Source organism: Lutjanus erythropterus, chromosome 19, assembly GCF_056507025.1.
Source record: "Lutjanus erythropterus isolate fLutEry1 chromosome 19, fLutEry1.hap2, whole genome shotgun sequence".
Taxonomy (NCBI): domain Eukaryota; kingdom Metazoa; phylum Chordata; class Actinopteri; order Lutjaniformes; family Lutjanidae; genus Lutjanus; species Lutjanus erythropterus.
Genome location: NC_139335.1, coordinates 29,415,074 through 29,432,278, shown reverse-complemented (window position 1 = coordinate 29,432,278; position 17,205 = coordinate 29,415,074). Strand labels below are relative to the sequence as shown.

The window sequence follows — 17,205 nt, the reverse complement described above, 5'->3', positions numbered from 1 at the left end:
GGATGCTCTACCTACTGAGCTAAACAGCTCCTTGCGTGTTGTCTTCTGTTGGCCTGCCCATAAAATGTAAATATTAAATTTAAAAAAATCCTTTTAAGTCATCTGTCTCAAGCCTTTCATCTGTGTTGGTCAAGCAGATCCTAAGACCTCAAATTTGTGTCTCAAGCCTCACTTAAGTCAAGCATTTGACTCAAATCCCCCACCTCTGCCTGACACATGGCGTTGCTTGCACATCCAAGTAAAACTACCCTGTGCTAAATCCATAGATTACATGGACAGAAAGGGGATACTTTGAGTTTAGTGTTCAAATGCAATTTAAGCTCAACTAAAAGAGTACATGAGTGTGTGGCTATAAGCATGAACTTTTTGATGTTGTGGAGTATTTGAGTCTGTACATTGACAGAATGGATGTTATAAAATGCAATTTAGAGAGACACAAACACATGCTTCTGCTTCATTAAAGCAGCATTATCTGGAAGGATTCTGTGAAGAGAAGCCATGTTTCCCTGTCTCATCACAGTCTGCTTCTTGTTTATAGCAGGATGTGCATGTAAGTGATTGTTTTTTGTTTGATTGATTTTTTTTTTTCTGGAACCATGCCAAAATGCTTGTCTAGACAGAGATTTAGTAGATGGTTTCAAAAGGCTGTTTTTAAAAATACCCATGTAAGCGTGGACCTTAGAGGGCTGGTCCCAGCTGACGTTTGCCGAGTGGCAAGTATATCATGGACAGGTGGGTTAGGAACCACCAGCTGGCCTCTGCACTTCACAGTGATTGGTATTGTTGCAGCTGTTGACCGCTGCCAACTTGACTTGAATGTTTGCTGTTTCTTTGCAGGACACAGTGGACATCTTGGTGGGTTGGCACATTGACCACACACAAAAGCAGTCAGTCACTCAGCAAGTTTCAGGTCAGTTGGATTTGTTATTACTCAGATTTTCAAAATTGTATCTGATGTACAGATTGCAAATATTTTGGCACTTTCTGATGGTAATTTACATTTTAGATTTACCACATAAACTTTCTCCACCATGTAGTTTGGCAAAAACTGTTACCTGTATGTTTCTACCTGTGGATTAATGAAGTAATTTAATTAATTTTACAGTTGCATTTTAGAGGGATAGTTCACCCAAAAATGAGAATTCAGTCATTATCTACTCACCCTCATGGAGATTGAAGGTTTGGGTTTAGTTTTTTAGTCATTTTTTGGTGAACTATCCCTTTAATCTCCTCCACCTTTGATGGTTCAGATACACTCCTATATTAATCTGCACTGTACTGCTGTTTTATGTGTCAACTTTGTTTTCTCCTGATTTACGCACATAGCTAGTGATTGTATTGTTGGGATGTATAGGAGCTGCCAAAACACAGCTGACCGACGCAGTGCATGAACACACCCTGCTGCTGCTCTGCTGACATGCTGCTTTCACTACACTGCCTGTGTAGGTGAGGTGTAACTCCCCCTGTCTGTGTTTAGGCTGGTTACAGAGCCTGGAGCAGTTCTGGGTGGCAGATCTGACCTTCTCCACCACCCTGCTGGGGCAGTTCTTGGAGGATATGGAGGCATATGCAGAGGTAAATTTGCTTTTTATATCATTGCCAGAGGGGAGCAAGTCCTTATTTGTCATTAAGACTGACAAAGGCACTTATGAGTTAATCACTTTGTGAAGAGAACTCGATTTCTTCAAGTATTTGCAAAAACTTGACCGAGTCTGTGCTCTTCAGGATCTGAACCACGTGGTGTCAGGCGAGGTGCTGGATGAAGACATCCCCCCGCCCTCAGTGTCACTGCCCAAGCTGGCAGCTCTGCTGAGGGTTTTCAGCACAGTGGTCCGCAGCATCGGAGAGCGATTCAATCCCTTCAGAGGACCACCCATTACTGAGGCCTACGTCACAGATGTAAGAGCCACAGCCCAGAGAGCCTGACTGAGGGCTGAGCAGTGTTCATACTATTGTGGTAGATCTAGTCACCTGACTGGGTGAAAACAAGAAAAGCAGTATGAGAGTATGTCATTGTATAGATGTAGCAGAAAAGTTTTTTAAACCCTACTGCTATTTTGTTGTTAGTATAGAATGCGCTCAGCTTTCTTAGAACATAGTTCACAATGACTGGGCCTCATGCAAGAACAGTGTTGTATTGTCATAAATTTCTCTTACTGTATTTTTTTTTTTGTATGAAGGACTCCCACAAACATGTAATATTGGATTCAGCAAACACTTGCAATGTCAGATAACTGTGTAAATGATCTGCTTGAGCGTATCTGAGTGCAAGTGCACGAGACTTGTAAATTAACATAATTAATGCCCAACTAATGCCATATAAGACGTAGCCTTACATGGTATTATTCGGTTGATGGTGGAAATAAAAGACCTGCTAAAGTGAAAGAAATGGGAAAATGAGTGCTGTTAATACCGTGTTACCTGAGGGTCAGATTGTCACTGATCTAAAGAAGAAATTTCCCTATGAAAATCCCTTCAAAGAAAAAAATGCTTCACTATAGCAGGGGGTGATCAATGACTGCAACAGGAGGAGGAAGTCAAAGGGAAGTTTCGATTGCAGAAATAGAGGACAGAATAAGTTCCTGCCCATGTTCCCATGGACAGAAACTTCATAAACCTGCATGTTGATATATGGCCAATACATCTGACAGTAGCTGATAATAGATCATTAAACTGATGAAAAGGTTTGTGTGAAAATTTTTAATTATATCATAATTTGAAATGCAGTCAAATAGGATAATATTATGAAGTGTAATTTATTTTTCAAACTCAAGATGTCTTTAGACTAATGAAATATGCAGTCATTAGTTGAAAACTAATTAGTTGGATAACAGCAGACTTCACCGCGCATGATTCCTGTGACAGGTCTGGACCTCCTAAATTGTTTTTGTATCTGAAAGAAAATTCAAAATTCGAGAAAACTGGTGAATGCAATAAGTTCTCCTTAATCACTCGCACACACCGCTTCAGAACAAATCTGTTCATAAGAGTGGTTCTTGCATGAGGCCAACTGACAGACTGACTGCACATGCCACACCAGAGTTTTCATGGTATGTAAGGCTGATCTGTTTCTGTGTTTCTTCCTCAGGTCCTGAATCGGGTTCTGGCCTGTGTGACCACAGCGAAGCAGGTTCAGTTCTCTGAGGCAGTTCTCACTGCAGGAAATGAGTGTGTGGGTGTGTTACTGGCCAGCGTGGAGCCCTGCGGTCAGCTGATGGAGGCTGTTCTTGCCTACGGCCTGGACCAGCTGGACTGCTGCCGGGCTTGCGGCTCGGACTACAATCTGGCAGTGCTCAGCCTTCTCACTCTGGTAGCGTCACTTTGATCACACCTGCAGTTTGTTTCACTTTGATCTAAACCACAGTGTTCATCTTCGTCATCTGGTGGTGGAGCAGCGCAAACAAATCTGCTTACAGTTGCTCACTCTCATGATGTATGATGTAATGCACCACACATTGGATCTTCCAGTCTAGTTTGTCCCATCTTTTTTTGTTTAGAAATCTACACCCACATAAGCTTTGTTTTGCAACTATTTATATTTATCTTCTATCTACTAAACTTTGCACAGATCTGTTGGATGAGAAGTGAGGCCTGATTTGTAACTTGAGACAAAGAGAAGATCATTGTCAAGCAGGACTGTCCCAGAAAACAATTTAACATTTTGAGAGAGGACTTTCAGACAGAGGATGTGAAGTTTTAGAGTTCATTGTCGACTCTGCATTTTCTTTCAGATAGTGGACCAGATCAACACAAAGCTGCCTGCGTCTTTTGTTGAGAAATTGTTGGCACCCGACTCCCAGCTGCTGAAGCTACGCTTCCATCGAGAGAAAGAGGTGTGTGAGTTTGTGTTGCTTCATTAAAAATGGTGCAAGATAATGGCAAGGTGATGTATAGGTTCATGTGCCAACATATATGGCTTGGTTCATGTTTTCTGTATAGCAAACACACTATGTGGTCAAAAGTATGTTGATACCAAACATTCCAGCCAAATGTCATAGTTAGATCTGCAACTAATGATTATTTTCATTATCGGTTGATCTGTCTCTTGATTAATCATTTAGTCCATAAAATGTCAAGAAACTATGAAAAATGCTCATCTCAATTTCCCAAGTGATAAAACCTATAGACTTTTCATTTAGTGTCACAAAGGACAGGAAAGTAGCTGAACCTGATATTTAAAGGACCAATGTGTAGGATTTTGTGGCATCTAGCTTGCAAATTGCAATCACCTCACCTCACTCTCACCTTGGCGTTCAGGAGAATCTACAGTGGCTGCAAATCTTGTGAAAAGCTGTATCTAGAGCCGCACTTTGTTTTGTCCATTCTTCTGTCTGGTTAGAAAAAAACACAGCTCCCCATTTGCATGTACTTGTTCACAGAAATGGCGTTAATGTGTGATCTGATGCCAGTGCAGTGACATGTTTGTCTGAGTACAAAGAGAAGCAGAATATTTTACACTGTGGTTTGACTGCTGTTGGTTGAAATTAGGTTAGACTGAAGAGAATAAAACGATACGATGTCTTTCACAGGTGATGTCAGCTGTTCATGGAGTGTACCAGGCGCTGCTTGGCCTGAAAAACATTCCAACTCTGGAGGCAGCTTATAAAATGGTACTGGGTGAGATGGCATGTGCCCTGTCCAGCCTGACAGCAACCCTGGAAACCAGTGGCAAGGCCCCGGAACCCAGCGTCCCCTGCCCCAGCATCCAACATCCTGCTTTTGCCTCCCTCACATTACCCCAGGAGAAGGCCCAGTTTATCCTCATCTTCAACCTCAGCACCCTCACCACAATTGGCAACACCAAGAACTCTCTCATAGGCGTGAGTACCACTTAGGCCGGAGATATACTTGCTGTTTAACCATGCGTTTGCGTTCGCGTATGCGTCGCGTTAATCTGAGGACGCGCACAACCATCGCTCCAAATGGACGCAGGATACGCGAGGCAGCCATGAAGCGTAGGGATGCGTAGGGATGCGTAGGGATGCGTAGGGGTGTGTATGCGAATGCGTAGTTTAAAGCAAGTATATCTCCGCCCTTAGTCTTAATTTTGTCAGCTTTTTTTTTATTTATTTTTTTTATTTACTTTTAGTCCTTTGCCAAAGTTTTAGTTGATTAAAAGTCTGGACATGACTGGATGTTCAGATGTTTTCATGGACAGAAAATGAATTGCTGAAATGTGTTTTCTGTGTTTAGATGTGGGCATTGTCTCCTACTGTCTTCGCTCTGCTCAGTCACAATCTGATGCTGATCCACTCTGAGTTAGCAGTCTACTACCCTGCCATCCAGTACGCTGTACTCTACACACTGTACTCCCACTGCACAAGGTAATAAACACACCTGCACTGTGAGCAACTACGCTGCTGTGCACTACAGTATTCTGAAGGTAACACACCTATTACACTTAGTGGTCTATTACTTCTATCCATTTATACTTCCTTGCATATGAAGTTGAACTGTTAATCATTCAAACTTGTGGCAAGAAGAAGCTGTTACAGCAATATAGTATAGTTTGGAGAGTCCTTAAACCCCATCACAATCATTTGTTCTTGTGTTGTTATGGATTTAATTTAATTTAATTTTACTTCCAACATTTTAACACAAATATTTGTACTTTCTACTCCTCACATTTTCAAACCAGGCTTGTTACTTTAGTTCTAGTGCAAGACAAAACAACATTAAAGACATAAAAAGATGAAAATTACATAAGATGAAAAGAAAAAAATATCTAACAAGAAGAATACGGTGTAATAAAATGAAAACAACATAACACGGAAATTATCTAAAAGACATAAATGAAATGATGTAATAAGACTAAAATTACAATTACAGTTAATTTTTTTACTCAAATATCTGTTTTTTTACGTGAGTGAAGATTGTATGTAACTTGTGCCACCTCTGGCCTTTTTTTTTGTTTTCTTTTTTTCAACTGCCAGGGTACACCCCAAATATGTAGAGGGGTCTATGTCTGAAAGGGTCTTTGTAGAGATTACAGCACCTCTGTGACATTAGGACACTTGTGGGTATTTTATGTATCCTGAGGAATCATCTGTGGTTCCTCTTCTTAACAGGCCTTGTGTCTCTCCTGTTTGTTTTTGTTTATTTATCCAGACATGACCATTTCATCTCATCCAGCCTGTCGTCATCTTCTCCCTCTTTGTTCGATGGCGCTGTCATCAGCACTGTGACCACAGCAACAAAGAAACATTTCAGCACACTGTTGAGCCTTCTGGGAGGTCTGCTGGTGAAGGAGCACCTCTACCCCGAGGCCAGGTTCTTTCTCTCCACCTACACCCAGAAACAACCACAAGACATTAATAAACAATAATATAATTAAAGCTGCAAGCAGTGTTTTACGGGCCCTCGCACCCCCGCGCCACTTGGGGGGCCGGCGGCCGTGGCCTCGTGGCCGGATTCGACCCGGGCGAAGAGGCTCCACATTGTCACGGCCTTTGGACATTGCCTTAAGGAATTTGATGCCACTTCCTGTCGCCGCTAGGTGGCGCTATGAGTATATCTCCTGATTGTCATGTAGATGTGTTCAGACCGGGACTTTTATGACACCTGTGAAGTTTGGTGAGGATCGGACCATGTACACCCAAGTTATAGCAATTTTGTCTTTCATGGCGAGACATCAAAACTCGATTCCACACCACGGGCACACCATTTAATGTTGACCAAATCTTTTAATAAGTTTGGATCACACGTTTGTCTAGATGGTACACGCCAGTTATGAAGTCAATTGGAATTTATAGTGTTCTGAACATCAAAGCACAATTGATCGAAGGCAGTATAACATCATCAAATTGTCATAGTGATGACATCACACTATTCCAGCATTCCAAGCTACGTATTGTTTTTTTTTTTTGTTTGTTTGTTTTCAACCTTTATTTATTCAGGATAGTTTCACTGACAGTGACATGAGTGTGCACCATTAAAAAAAATTCCATAGCAACCATCATAGCAACAATAAGAAATGCTGCATTTTCACATTTTCCTGTCAAAACCTGAAAGGATCTTTGTCATAACCAATAAACCAAAGATCATATACATCCACTGAATGTAGATTATGAAAATAAAAAGCCTATTTATCATTAGAAATGTCATCAAAATGCATCTTAATTTAGAAACCATCTTAAAGCTGCAAGCAGCTGTGAACGGGCCCTCGCACCCCCGCGCCACTCGAGGGGCCGGCCATCGCCGCCCGCCGGCCAGACCCGTCCAGGGCAGAGAGGCTCCGCGTCGCAGCAACCGTCGGACGTCGTCCCGAAGCCATGGTCCGCCCCGAAAACCGGGTGGTGCTCGGGCCCTAATAATAATAATTCCTTCGATTTCAATAGGGTCCTCGCACCGGTTCGGTGCTCAGGCCCTAACAATTATCCACTTACATTAGATATCATAACATGTACACATGGTACCATTAACACTCGTTTTATTATTCTTGCATACCTGTTTTACAATTTTTAGCCTTTACAGAAAGCTTAGTCATTTTAGGTAGTTGATAATGAACGTGCAAATATCGTGCAGTTTTTAAAAAGTCTAAGCAACATTGGTGTTGTTGAACATACATTTACATTAAATGACATGACAAATTAATGTATGAACATAAAGTCAGCTGCCAACAAGCTCACAAGAAGCAAGTAATGTTTGTGCTAGTGGCTGTGTAAAGGGATGTGTCCACCAAAGGTTTTTTTTTCCTGCAGCCAGCAGTATTTTTCAAATTACAAATTTCCCCTGGGAACGCTACATATTTATACTCTGCTACAAACACCTGCAGCATGATGAGGCACTGAGTGTCTATTCTGCACTAAGCATTGGGGTTTTGTTTGTCACTGAGAGTTGAAAAACACTTTAGCTCTTGTACCAAACTATGTAACACATGCTTTTCCATCCACTTGTGCTGCCTTGGTTTGGCTCGGTTTGACTTGGCACATCAGCGATCAAGTGAGTCTTAGGACTGTAAACAGGGTTCTTAAAGGTGCTGGAAATCCTTGAAAACCCTTGAAGGATCTAGGACCTATGTTTCAAATCTTTCCTGTAACAATTATTTTCATGATCGATTAATCTGTTGAATATTTTCTTGGTTAATCAACTAACAGAAAAAAATGAAAATCTCAGAAAATGTTGTTTCCCAAAGTCCAGGATGACATTCTCAAGTGTCTTGTTTTGTCCACAACCCAAACATATTCAGTTTACTGCCAGAGAGGAGTAAAGAAACCAAAAATTAGTCACTCATTTTTCTTAAAAAAAAGTCACAGGACTAATCACTTATCAAATTAGTTAGCGATAATATAATTATTGATTAATAACTGACTAATTGTTGCAGTTCTAATTTGATGCCAAGTGTATTTACAGACAGGTTTCACATTTTGAATTATAACACTTGTATTCCTTTAATTTCTCTCTCTTCAGTAGAATTCTGTCATGAAATAATTTTTATTGCTTATAGCAACATTTTGAGCACATACATATATACAAATGTGTCATTTACCACAGCTGTAAGGTGCTAGAAAAGCTTGAAAATGCTTGACGTGTTTGACTTCAGAAAAGGTGTGGGAAGCCTGTGCAAAATGGTCAATAAACACTTTATTTCCTATAAATTATTATAAATGCTGCACCTCCAAAGTGTTCTCATGCCTGGGCACTTGTTTTGTGGGGAGAAAAAGGGCTTTGGTGGACACAGGGCCTAACAGTCATGAGAGTGAAAACTCCTTTTCACCAGGCCACAAATGTCACTGGATACAGTTGTTGTGACACTTTTGTTTTGGCATGTCAGGAGGCTGCTGCTGACCTGGGCTCAGGAGATCTCTGTGCTGATGAAGAAGTCCGACACATACAGCCCTCTCTTCTCACTGCCCTCCTTCAACAAGTTCTGCAGGGGCCTGCTGGCTAACGGTGAGCCCAGAATGTCCATCAAGAATGTCTCACTTTGGGTTTTTCACATGCTTGACTGTGTAATTGACCCTTCGCTAAGACCCACCCTCCTTAGTTACTATTGCTATGCCTGTCAAGCTTTCCATTCTGTGTGTATATACAGTTAACAGTGATGACAGAGGCAGATTCAACATCAAACTTTGGAGTATTTGTCGAAACACAAGGTCTTTGATTCCACAGAGAAGTAGACAGAAATAGCTTCTCACGTCTAGCTGACAACTGTAGATTTTGTCTGAAATCTGAAATGGTGACTTCATAAGTGTATCTGGCTAATTTAAGCTTGTGCTAACTCCTTAAGTCAGCTGAGAAGTCCATCTCCAGCTGACATTTTAATGTTTCCATCTAACATCTTTTAAAATGAGAACCCTGTGAAAGTGTGTTAAATATGTAAAGTTACCCAACAGCTGTGTACATGATAGAACGTTAATTGTAAAAGACTGAGGCTAAAGCTAGCTCTCAGCAAACATTGATTGGATGGTGAAATGCAACGGGTATACAATATCTACATGATAGAAGACAGAAATACACTCATTAATGTGGGAGCAAGAAGCGCGGGGACTAAATAAGTGCAGTGGACCTGGAGACGATCACCCAGCCAGACTAGTTAGCTGTGATGCCCTAGTTATAGTTGTTAATCTATGATTGGACAGTTGCTGTTTGGAGGCAGGACTTAGCGAAGGGTCAATTGTCAGTTTCAGGTGTATCGGTTATTCCTCAGTGATGTTGTTGCTGAATGTTTTTGCTTCTTGTGTCCTCTGAATAGGTCTGAATGAAGATCAAAGTATCTGCCTTCAGACCTGCCACAGTTTACAGATCCTCTCTTCATCTCTGTCCACTGAGCTGCTGCAGAGGTGAATATCATACTGCCCTCAGACAGTATTCATGTTTGATCTGTGCAGTAGTCCTGTTATCTTGCTGTTCTCTCTAGTTAAAGTTCTGTGTGTATGTGTGTAGGTGTGTGGATGTGTGCAGAGTCCAGCTGGTCCACTCAGCAGTGAGGGTGAGGCAGGCCTATGGCAAGCTGCTCAGGACAATCCCCCTTGATGTGGCTTTGAGGTAAGACTTGTACCACTGGATGGCACGAATATTGTTGGTTTAAAACAATGCAAATGCAAGTGTCAGGAAATTCATTTACACTGTTGGCTGTATGTCTTATTAATGGTGCGTTTAATTTTTTGTCCACAGTAACCACAGCCACCCTGAGATGAGGGAGATCTCACTGGCCATCCGCCACCACATGAGCCGAGCACCAAGCAGCACCTTCCACCCCCAGGACTTCAGTGACCTCATCAGCTTCATCTTATATGGAGTGCTGCACCGTGGAGGGTAGTTGTCCGTCACAGTGACAGAGCGATCAGATACATAAATTTTAGACAAACTGTCACGCTGTCTTAGCGCTCACATTCCCAGGGATACACACAGCTATGGCAAGGATCAAGATGCCTTTGTGTAGCAACATTAAGTTCAAGTCATAATGAAAAGCTGTTTTAAATCTTAGTCTTAACACTGACCTCATAAGCAGCTTTTTTTTACCCATTAGTGAGGAGTTTCACATTTGATAGAGGTTTACAGTGAGGAAGAAAGGTGCAGAGTATTTTTTGAAATACACCATGGGAGGACAAACTGTGTTTAATTATGGCAGATGAAAATTCAGTCTACTTTATGCCATTTTGCTACTGATTTAGATTCATGTTGATAATACTCCTGAGTATGCTGTGTGTCAGTCATGGTAGAGGTCCAGCAGGTACCTCTGCAGATAAATGAGCTGCTCTGTGGAGCTGTTTGGTGTGGGTGTGGGTGTGTTAGCAGAATGTTTTCATGCTGTAAGTCCGCTGTATGTGTACATGATGATGACTGCGTGTCAGGTATCACCATGAGACTCATGAAGATATATGGTTGTGTATCCACAGTAAGGATCCGTGGCTGGAGCGTTTGTACCACAGCTGCCAGCGGCTGGAGAAACGGGATGGCAGAGGAGGTGCGGATGGCAGCAGACCAGGTGTAGTTCCACGGGCGCTGTTGAAAACCGAAGTGGTGCTGTGGCAATGGGCAGTGTGGGAGGCGGCGCAGTTCACTGTGCTGTCCAAACTCCGAACGCCGCTGGGCCGAGCTCAGGACACTTTCCAGACTATTGAAGGTAAAGAGTCTCCCAGTTTGTCATCACACTGACTGTTTCTCCTTTTCGTCGTCAGCCCTTTGTTTGTCTTGACAGGATTTTATTATAAATAATGGACATGTGGCACAACTTGTGTGTAGTCCACAGTCATAGGTTGCTGCATGGGTAAACCTCAGTAAACATTTGCTGTGGTCAATATGCAATAGCCACTTACTAAAAAAAGAAAATCTTCATTTATCATCATTATTTTAAATCTTTCTGATAGGCAGCAGAGAGATGACAGTAAATGAGGAGAGTGAGTGAATAGGGGTGCCCAAATTGATTGGCCACCAATTGTTATCAGCTGATATTTCATAAAATTTTGTGATTGGGAGATCGGGATAATCCTTTCTAGTCACCTATTGTATGGAGGTGTTCAGAGTGGAGTCAAACTGTGTTTTCATGCTAAGTTGTTAACTAGTTTGCAAAATACTTTGCTGGAAACTTGATAGACAGTCACCCCATCATTTTCCATGCTGTTGCTGCTTGCTACAATACTGGTGTTGCTAAAATGTCTAGTCTAAACTAGTCAGGACTGCAGCCCTGGCAGACAGCAGCCTCTCTCACCCAGAGTGAATGCCCCAGTAGCCTGGATGTTGTTGTCAGCTAAGTGGGGCATTTGACTGTTGGTAAATCCGGCACGGTTTGTCAGTATTTTTATTAAGAAAATAAAAATAAGGTTGTATGTAGGCTGTGTCAGAATAAACTGGTTTATAACCACTCACCTGGGTGTGTAACCACATTCAGCACAGACAAAGACAGTAACCTGCAGGCAGAGCAGCGGCTGCTGCCGCTAGCACTGCTAAAGTTAGCCACCCTGTGTGGCAGGTGTCAGCTCCGGATGAACAATGTTGCTTTTTGGCCTGAAAAGGTGAAGAAGCATTTAATAACTTGTTGTCATGTTCTGAGGGATAATGAGTATTTTTTGCATTGCATGGCACAATGTGACTGAAGGCGAGCAGTTTAGCTTGAGTCAAGTAGATTTAAAATGGTAAATAAAAACTGAACTTCCTGTATGTGTTATTGTGTTAGTCAAAAACTTTTATTGTGACACAGAAAACAAGGAAATTTTTGATCTTCATCACCAGTAACTTGACAAGATTACTGTACGTCTGAAAGCAAACATCATAGTAAAATACAGCAGATACCTGAACGTAAAAACCATGTCACAGGAGAGAAAGTAAACTTCAAACCTCTTGGCCACAGTGTACCTAAACTTAAGATTCTTTTTCTTGTGTCTCACTGTGTTGCAGGTATGATCCGGAGCCTGGCTGCCCACAGCCTGAACCCAGAGCAGGATGTTGGAGCGTGGGCAGGTGCTGGAGGCGACGGGGATGGTCACCACTCCAATCAGCTCCGCCTCGCTCTGCTGCTTCAGTTCTTGGAGAACCTGGAGAAGCTGATGTACAACGCCTATGAAGGCTGTGCCAACGCCCTCACTGCCCCCCCAAAGGTGTGCAAAGACAAGAAAGCTCCAGATTCACTGCCGACTGAAGATTGAAGTGTTTACAGTGATGATAATCTAGTATCTGCTGATACCAGCGAACACAGCTTAGCAGTCATTAAAAATCCCTGTACATATATACTATAATAACAACCCTCCGTCTCTGTGTCTCAGGGCATTAGGACATTCTTCTACACCAACCGTCAGACATGTCAAGACTGGCTGACCAGAATCCGCCTGGCACTGATGAGGGTGGGTCTTCTCTCTGGCCAGCCGGCAGTGACCATTCGACACGGCTTTGACCTGCTAACAGAGATTAAGAACAACAGCACCCAGGTCAGTGCAGATTTTAAAACACTGGTGAGCAACAGATCCACTTTTTGGAGAACAGACCCATACTTCAAACTCTGTAGCCTGTATGTATGTCCTTGATGTGTAGCTTTAGGTGGTGTGTAAAGGCAATTAATCGCAAATGATTTTGATAATTGATTGATCTGTTTTTTGACTGTTTTTTAAAGAAAATTCAGCTTCATAAATGTGAATATTTTTTGGTTTCTTTACACCTCTATGATAGTAAATTAAATATCTTTGGGTTGTGAGTAAAACAAGACATTTGAGGACCTCAATGCTGACATTTTTCACCATTTTCTGGTTTATCAACTATGAAAATAGTTGTTATTTGCTGTCATAATTAATGGCACATTTTGATGTGCTCTTCAGGGTCCAGAGCTTGAGGTTCCTCTCACATTACTGGTGGAAGCTCTGTGTGAACTCCGTTGTCCTGAGGCTATCCAGGGCCTGGCAGCCTGGAGCCTCTTGACCAATGGCAGAAGTCTGGGCTGGCTGTCATCAGTTGCTCTGCAGGCTGAGGGACGGTAAGTAGCACCACTATAACCATGTGTCATCACAACACAGAGCACCACTCAACAAAATCATCCAAGTGTCTTTGCTTCTTTTATTTGCTTGGCTTCTACTAAGTTGTGTGTTTATGTGTGTGTAGGTTTGAGAAGGCAGCTCTGGAGTATCAAGATCAGCTGTCTGCAGCTACAGGGATGGACTGTAGCATCAAAAGCTCTGAATCCTTTCTGCTCAAATTCTCCAGCAACACGAGCAGCCCCAAACACACCAGCAACGGTAACCAGAACGTTATCATGTTTAATGCAGTTTGAAAGTTTGAAAAAAGTGTCACCTACTCTGGCTCCATGTGCATTTCTTTTCTGCATTTTTAGATTTTTTTTTTTACTTTTCTTTTCTTACTCATTCGTCTTTTATAGTGTCTTGTCTCTGTAAAATCCTACTGTGAAAACTGTAATGAACTGCAACATTGGAGATCATAGTACTGTTGCTGAAAGTGGGTTTTTTTTGGCGGGGGGGTGTTCCTCTGAAAAGGTGACAGCAGGAAGACGGTGCTGCTGAAGTCCAGTGAGTGCTCTCCCGAGGTGATTAACTTCCTGGCCAACAAAGCGTGTCAGTGCTATGTGGCACTCTGTGATTGGGCATCTGTCAAAGAGTGGCAGGCCACCGTGCTCGCCCTCAAGCAGAACTCCACCAATCCAGTTAGCATCAACTTAAGGACAGACTTCAACTACATCCAGGCTCTGAGCCGCTTTGAGGATGGAGATCTGGTGGAGTGTGGGGCTCAGCTGGAGCTGCTGCCTGGAGAGGACTACAGCTCGCTCTCCAACACCAAGGACAAGCTGGGTAAGTGCATTATAGGACAGAGTCCGGAAAATCTTTAGCAATTTTCCTGATGCTCAGATGATTTTAAATGAAGAAGAAATCCTGTGAGAGCTTTGTTTTCTTAAACTAAACTAAAATGTGAACGTGTGTGTATTTATTGTGTGTATTTTTGTCCACCACTACAGAACCATAATCAAAAAATCCTAATGTAATGTAACATAAAACATTACATCTGCACCCACTACTCTTTTCAACAACAGCCAAAAATTGTAAGCTTCAAAGAGTTGCATCGTAGATGAATTTGTATATGTTGATATAATAAAGTCATACTCTGTCTAAGAACAAGTGAAGTCCAGTTATTTCCTTCAGACATTCCCATTTAGCCACAATCATTGTGTGTGTGTGTGTGTGTGTGTGTGTGTGTGTGTGTGTTTCAGATCTAAAGAGGCTTCTGCCCTCCATGAGTCCAGATCCAACTGAGCTGCAGAGAGCCATCGAGGTGCAGCTCCTTCGCAGTGCTGTTACTGCCATGACCAAAGCCAATCAACAGGAGCAGAGGACCACAGCCAATCCCGAGTGAGCGCTAACACTATTATGTTTTAGGTCCTGGTAGGGCTTTAACAGTATGGATTTTTTTCATGTTGTGATGACAGAGCAACATATTACTGCAGGATGGTGGTTTAATGCTAACACTAGTGTTGCATCTTTACAACTTCAGCTCTTGAGAAATTATGCCCCTTTCAGAAGCTTTGTAATCCAGCTTTGAACTGCTGTGTCTTCTTGGAGACATGGTAGAATGTATTCTGTAATTATTTATCTGTGTAACGATTTGTTTTTACCATGTTGTTAGCCGCCCAAAGGCAATCCCAGGATGAGCAGTTTCTTAGTATCATGTGATGTGATGTTACAGTACGTTGGTGCGCTGCCTGAAACAGACTGGACGGATATGCCTGGGTCCTCTTCGCTTGTCCACCCTCACTCTGTCTGATGCCCTGCCCACCCTGCCCACCCTGCAGCTCCACTGCACTGCCACCCTGGAGAACACTCTCACTGGACAAGAGGTATGTTCACTCATGCTTTGTTTGATTTTATGCAACAGTTAGATCTGTCCAAGTAATTTGATTGGACGTGAGACACTCCGGGAAGACAGATTTAAAACACATCACTACTGGGTGAATGTATCACTCCACTTTACAAGTGTTTTAATAACCGTTAGCCTACATTAACAGTGACCAACAGAACCCATAGAGATGGGAAGAGACAGAAAGTGTCTTGCATGTGATTCAGTGCCTATTACTGTGGGATCATTGTTACATACTTTTTAATCTGACATGGAGCATGGAGTTGGATACAAGAACATCGGTTTTAACAGCTTTTGACATGTTTAACGGGAAATACCTGCACTCGTGTGCATATGCGTTACCATTGTTAAAGAACTTGGATAAATTCTATATGCACTTGAAATTACTCCCCCTGTAGATGAGTTAATTAGGTACATGGCTTAAACATATAAATAACAAGACTGATCCTTGAACATTTTTCATGATGAACAGATGGATTTATTAGTAGTTTGGCTTCTTCAGTCAGCTAAAATAACATATCTGTAACCATTGAATCTTGTTGTCCATTCATTTGCTTTCAGACCACAAACAAACTGCACCAGAGTCTGTTTGGAAGCAGACTGACCACCTTTTCATGAAGTCTTAGTCCTGTTGTTTGGTCTGTACCAGGTCGAGTCTCAGAAATTACACATGGACATTCAGTCTCTTAAGAAGTCTGAGCTGAATACAGCCTTGAGGCAGTTTCATTGATCCATCGGCACAACTAAGATGGAGACCTACACAAAGTAGCTGGCAAGCTAACGTTAGTGTGCAGGAAAATGCTTGTGTTGCTTTGCAATAGTCAAGTCCAGTGGCAGAACTATTTGTTTTTGGTGGAGCCACATAAATGAGTAAATAAACAAAGAAATCATAATTTGTTGTCAGTTATTACCATTAACTAATGGATGATGCTCACACTTGAGGTTGTGCTGTTGGACTGAATTTTATCACAGCTGTGATTATTTTCTACGACCGGATCACAGCTGTGACAATATTCAGTGCAACATGTATTATAAATAGAATGAATTTATATTATGAATGTTTGTTTGATGTTATTTGAAGTATTTACTGGTTAGGACATAAGGAATGTAAATGATTAAAAAGAGCACAAAGACCCCTTAGCCTTTGCTAAACACCAAGATTCAAACACTACTGAATGATGGAAGTGATGGCAAGTGAATGTAGTGTGTAGCTTTGAAAGCCCTGGTTGGCCTGTACAGAAGCAGTTTTTTTTGTTTGTTTTTTTAAAAAGCAAAAGCAAAAAAGAAGACGAAGTAAACTTGATTATTCTACCAAAAAAAACAAGATGTTTGTTTGTATTTTCTGCAGGACTGTGTGATTCCTCTGTGCAGTGAGGCTCTGAGCTCCTGCAAGCAACAGGATGTCCAGCCTTTCCTTCAGGCCCTCAGGTACACCATGTTCCAGAGACAACTCCTCAGCAAAGTCAAAGGTAAGTAGAGGGTGGTTGCCTCTGTGAAGTGACTTCAAACTGTTTATTGCACACCTACAAGTTGATTATCCCGCTTATACCATGGCCATTTGCCAACAATATGAAATAAAAGCATTCACAGTCTTCTTGGTCAAAGTTTTGCACTCAGAATTGAAAGTTATGAAGCCAGAGCTTATTGTTTTCATGGTGACGAATAATTGTAGTCTCTTTTACAACCAAACTCAGCCGACTTGCCACAGTGGATAACAAGTAACTCTGTTTCCTAACTAGAAGCAATGCAAGTGAACAACTGCGATATTTACAAGTGATGTTGCAGTGGTGCTTGAGATTCCTCCTGCTGTAGATGAGTAAAGGTGTCTGAATTATTTATTCAGAACAAATATGATTATCTTAAATTAAGTCTCAAAAGTTCAATTTTTTCCCGTCCAAACCATCCTGTTTGAGG

At 41.9% G+C, this 17,205-nt stretch overlaps 1 protein-coding gene across 2 annotated transcripts in view; it reads left to right on the top strand.

The window, feature by feature from the left end:
- The window catches only part of smg1 (SMG1 nonsense mediated mRNA decay associated PI3K related kinase), a 56,379-nt gene that overhangs the window by 10,559 nt on the left and 28,615 nt on the right, over positions 1-17,205 (top strand). For both annotated transcript variants that reach the window (XM_084745216.1, XM_084745214.1), the window contains exons 8-28: positions 838-910; positions 1,478-1,575; positions 1,726-1,899; positions 3,089-3,310; positions 3,732-3,833; positions 4,530-4,820; positions 5,194-5,324; positions 6,109-6,270; positions 8,774-8,892; positions 9,695-9,782; positions 9,886-9,987; positions 10,117-10,257; positions 10,842-11,068; positions 12,340-12,539; positions 12,705-12,866; positions 13,251-13,405; positions 13,531-13,664; positions 13,920-14,231; positions 14,648-14,786; positions 15,121-15,271; positions 16,640-16,760. In XM_084745216.1, the coding sequence (XP_084601342.1) occupies positions 838-910; positions 1,478-1,575; positions 1,726-1,899; positions 3,089-3,310; positions 3,732-3,833; positions 4,530-4,820; positions 5,194-5,324; positions 6,109-6,270; positions 8,774-8,892; positions 9,695-9,782; positions 9,886-9,987; positions 10,117-10,257; positions 10,842-11,068; positions 12,340-12,539; positions 12,705-12,866; positions 13,251-13,405; positions 13,531-13,664; positions 13,920-14,231; positions 14,648-14,786; positions 15,121-15,271; positions 16,640-16,760 (3,304 nt within the window). The remainder of the gene's footprint in view (positions 1-837; positions 911-1,477; positions 1,576-1,725; positions 1,900-3,088; positions 3,311-3,731; positions 3,834-4,529; positions 4,821-5,193; positions 5,325-6,108; positions 6,271-8,773; positions 8,893-9,694; positions 9,783-9,885; positions 9,988-10,116; positions 10,258-10,841; positions 11,069-12,339; positions 12,540-12,704; positions 12,867-13,250; positions 13,406-13,530; positions 13,665-13,919; positions 14,232-14,647; positions 14,787-15,120; positions 15,272-16,639; positions 16,761-17,205) is intronic.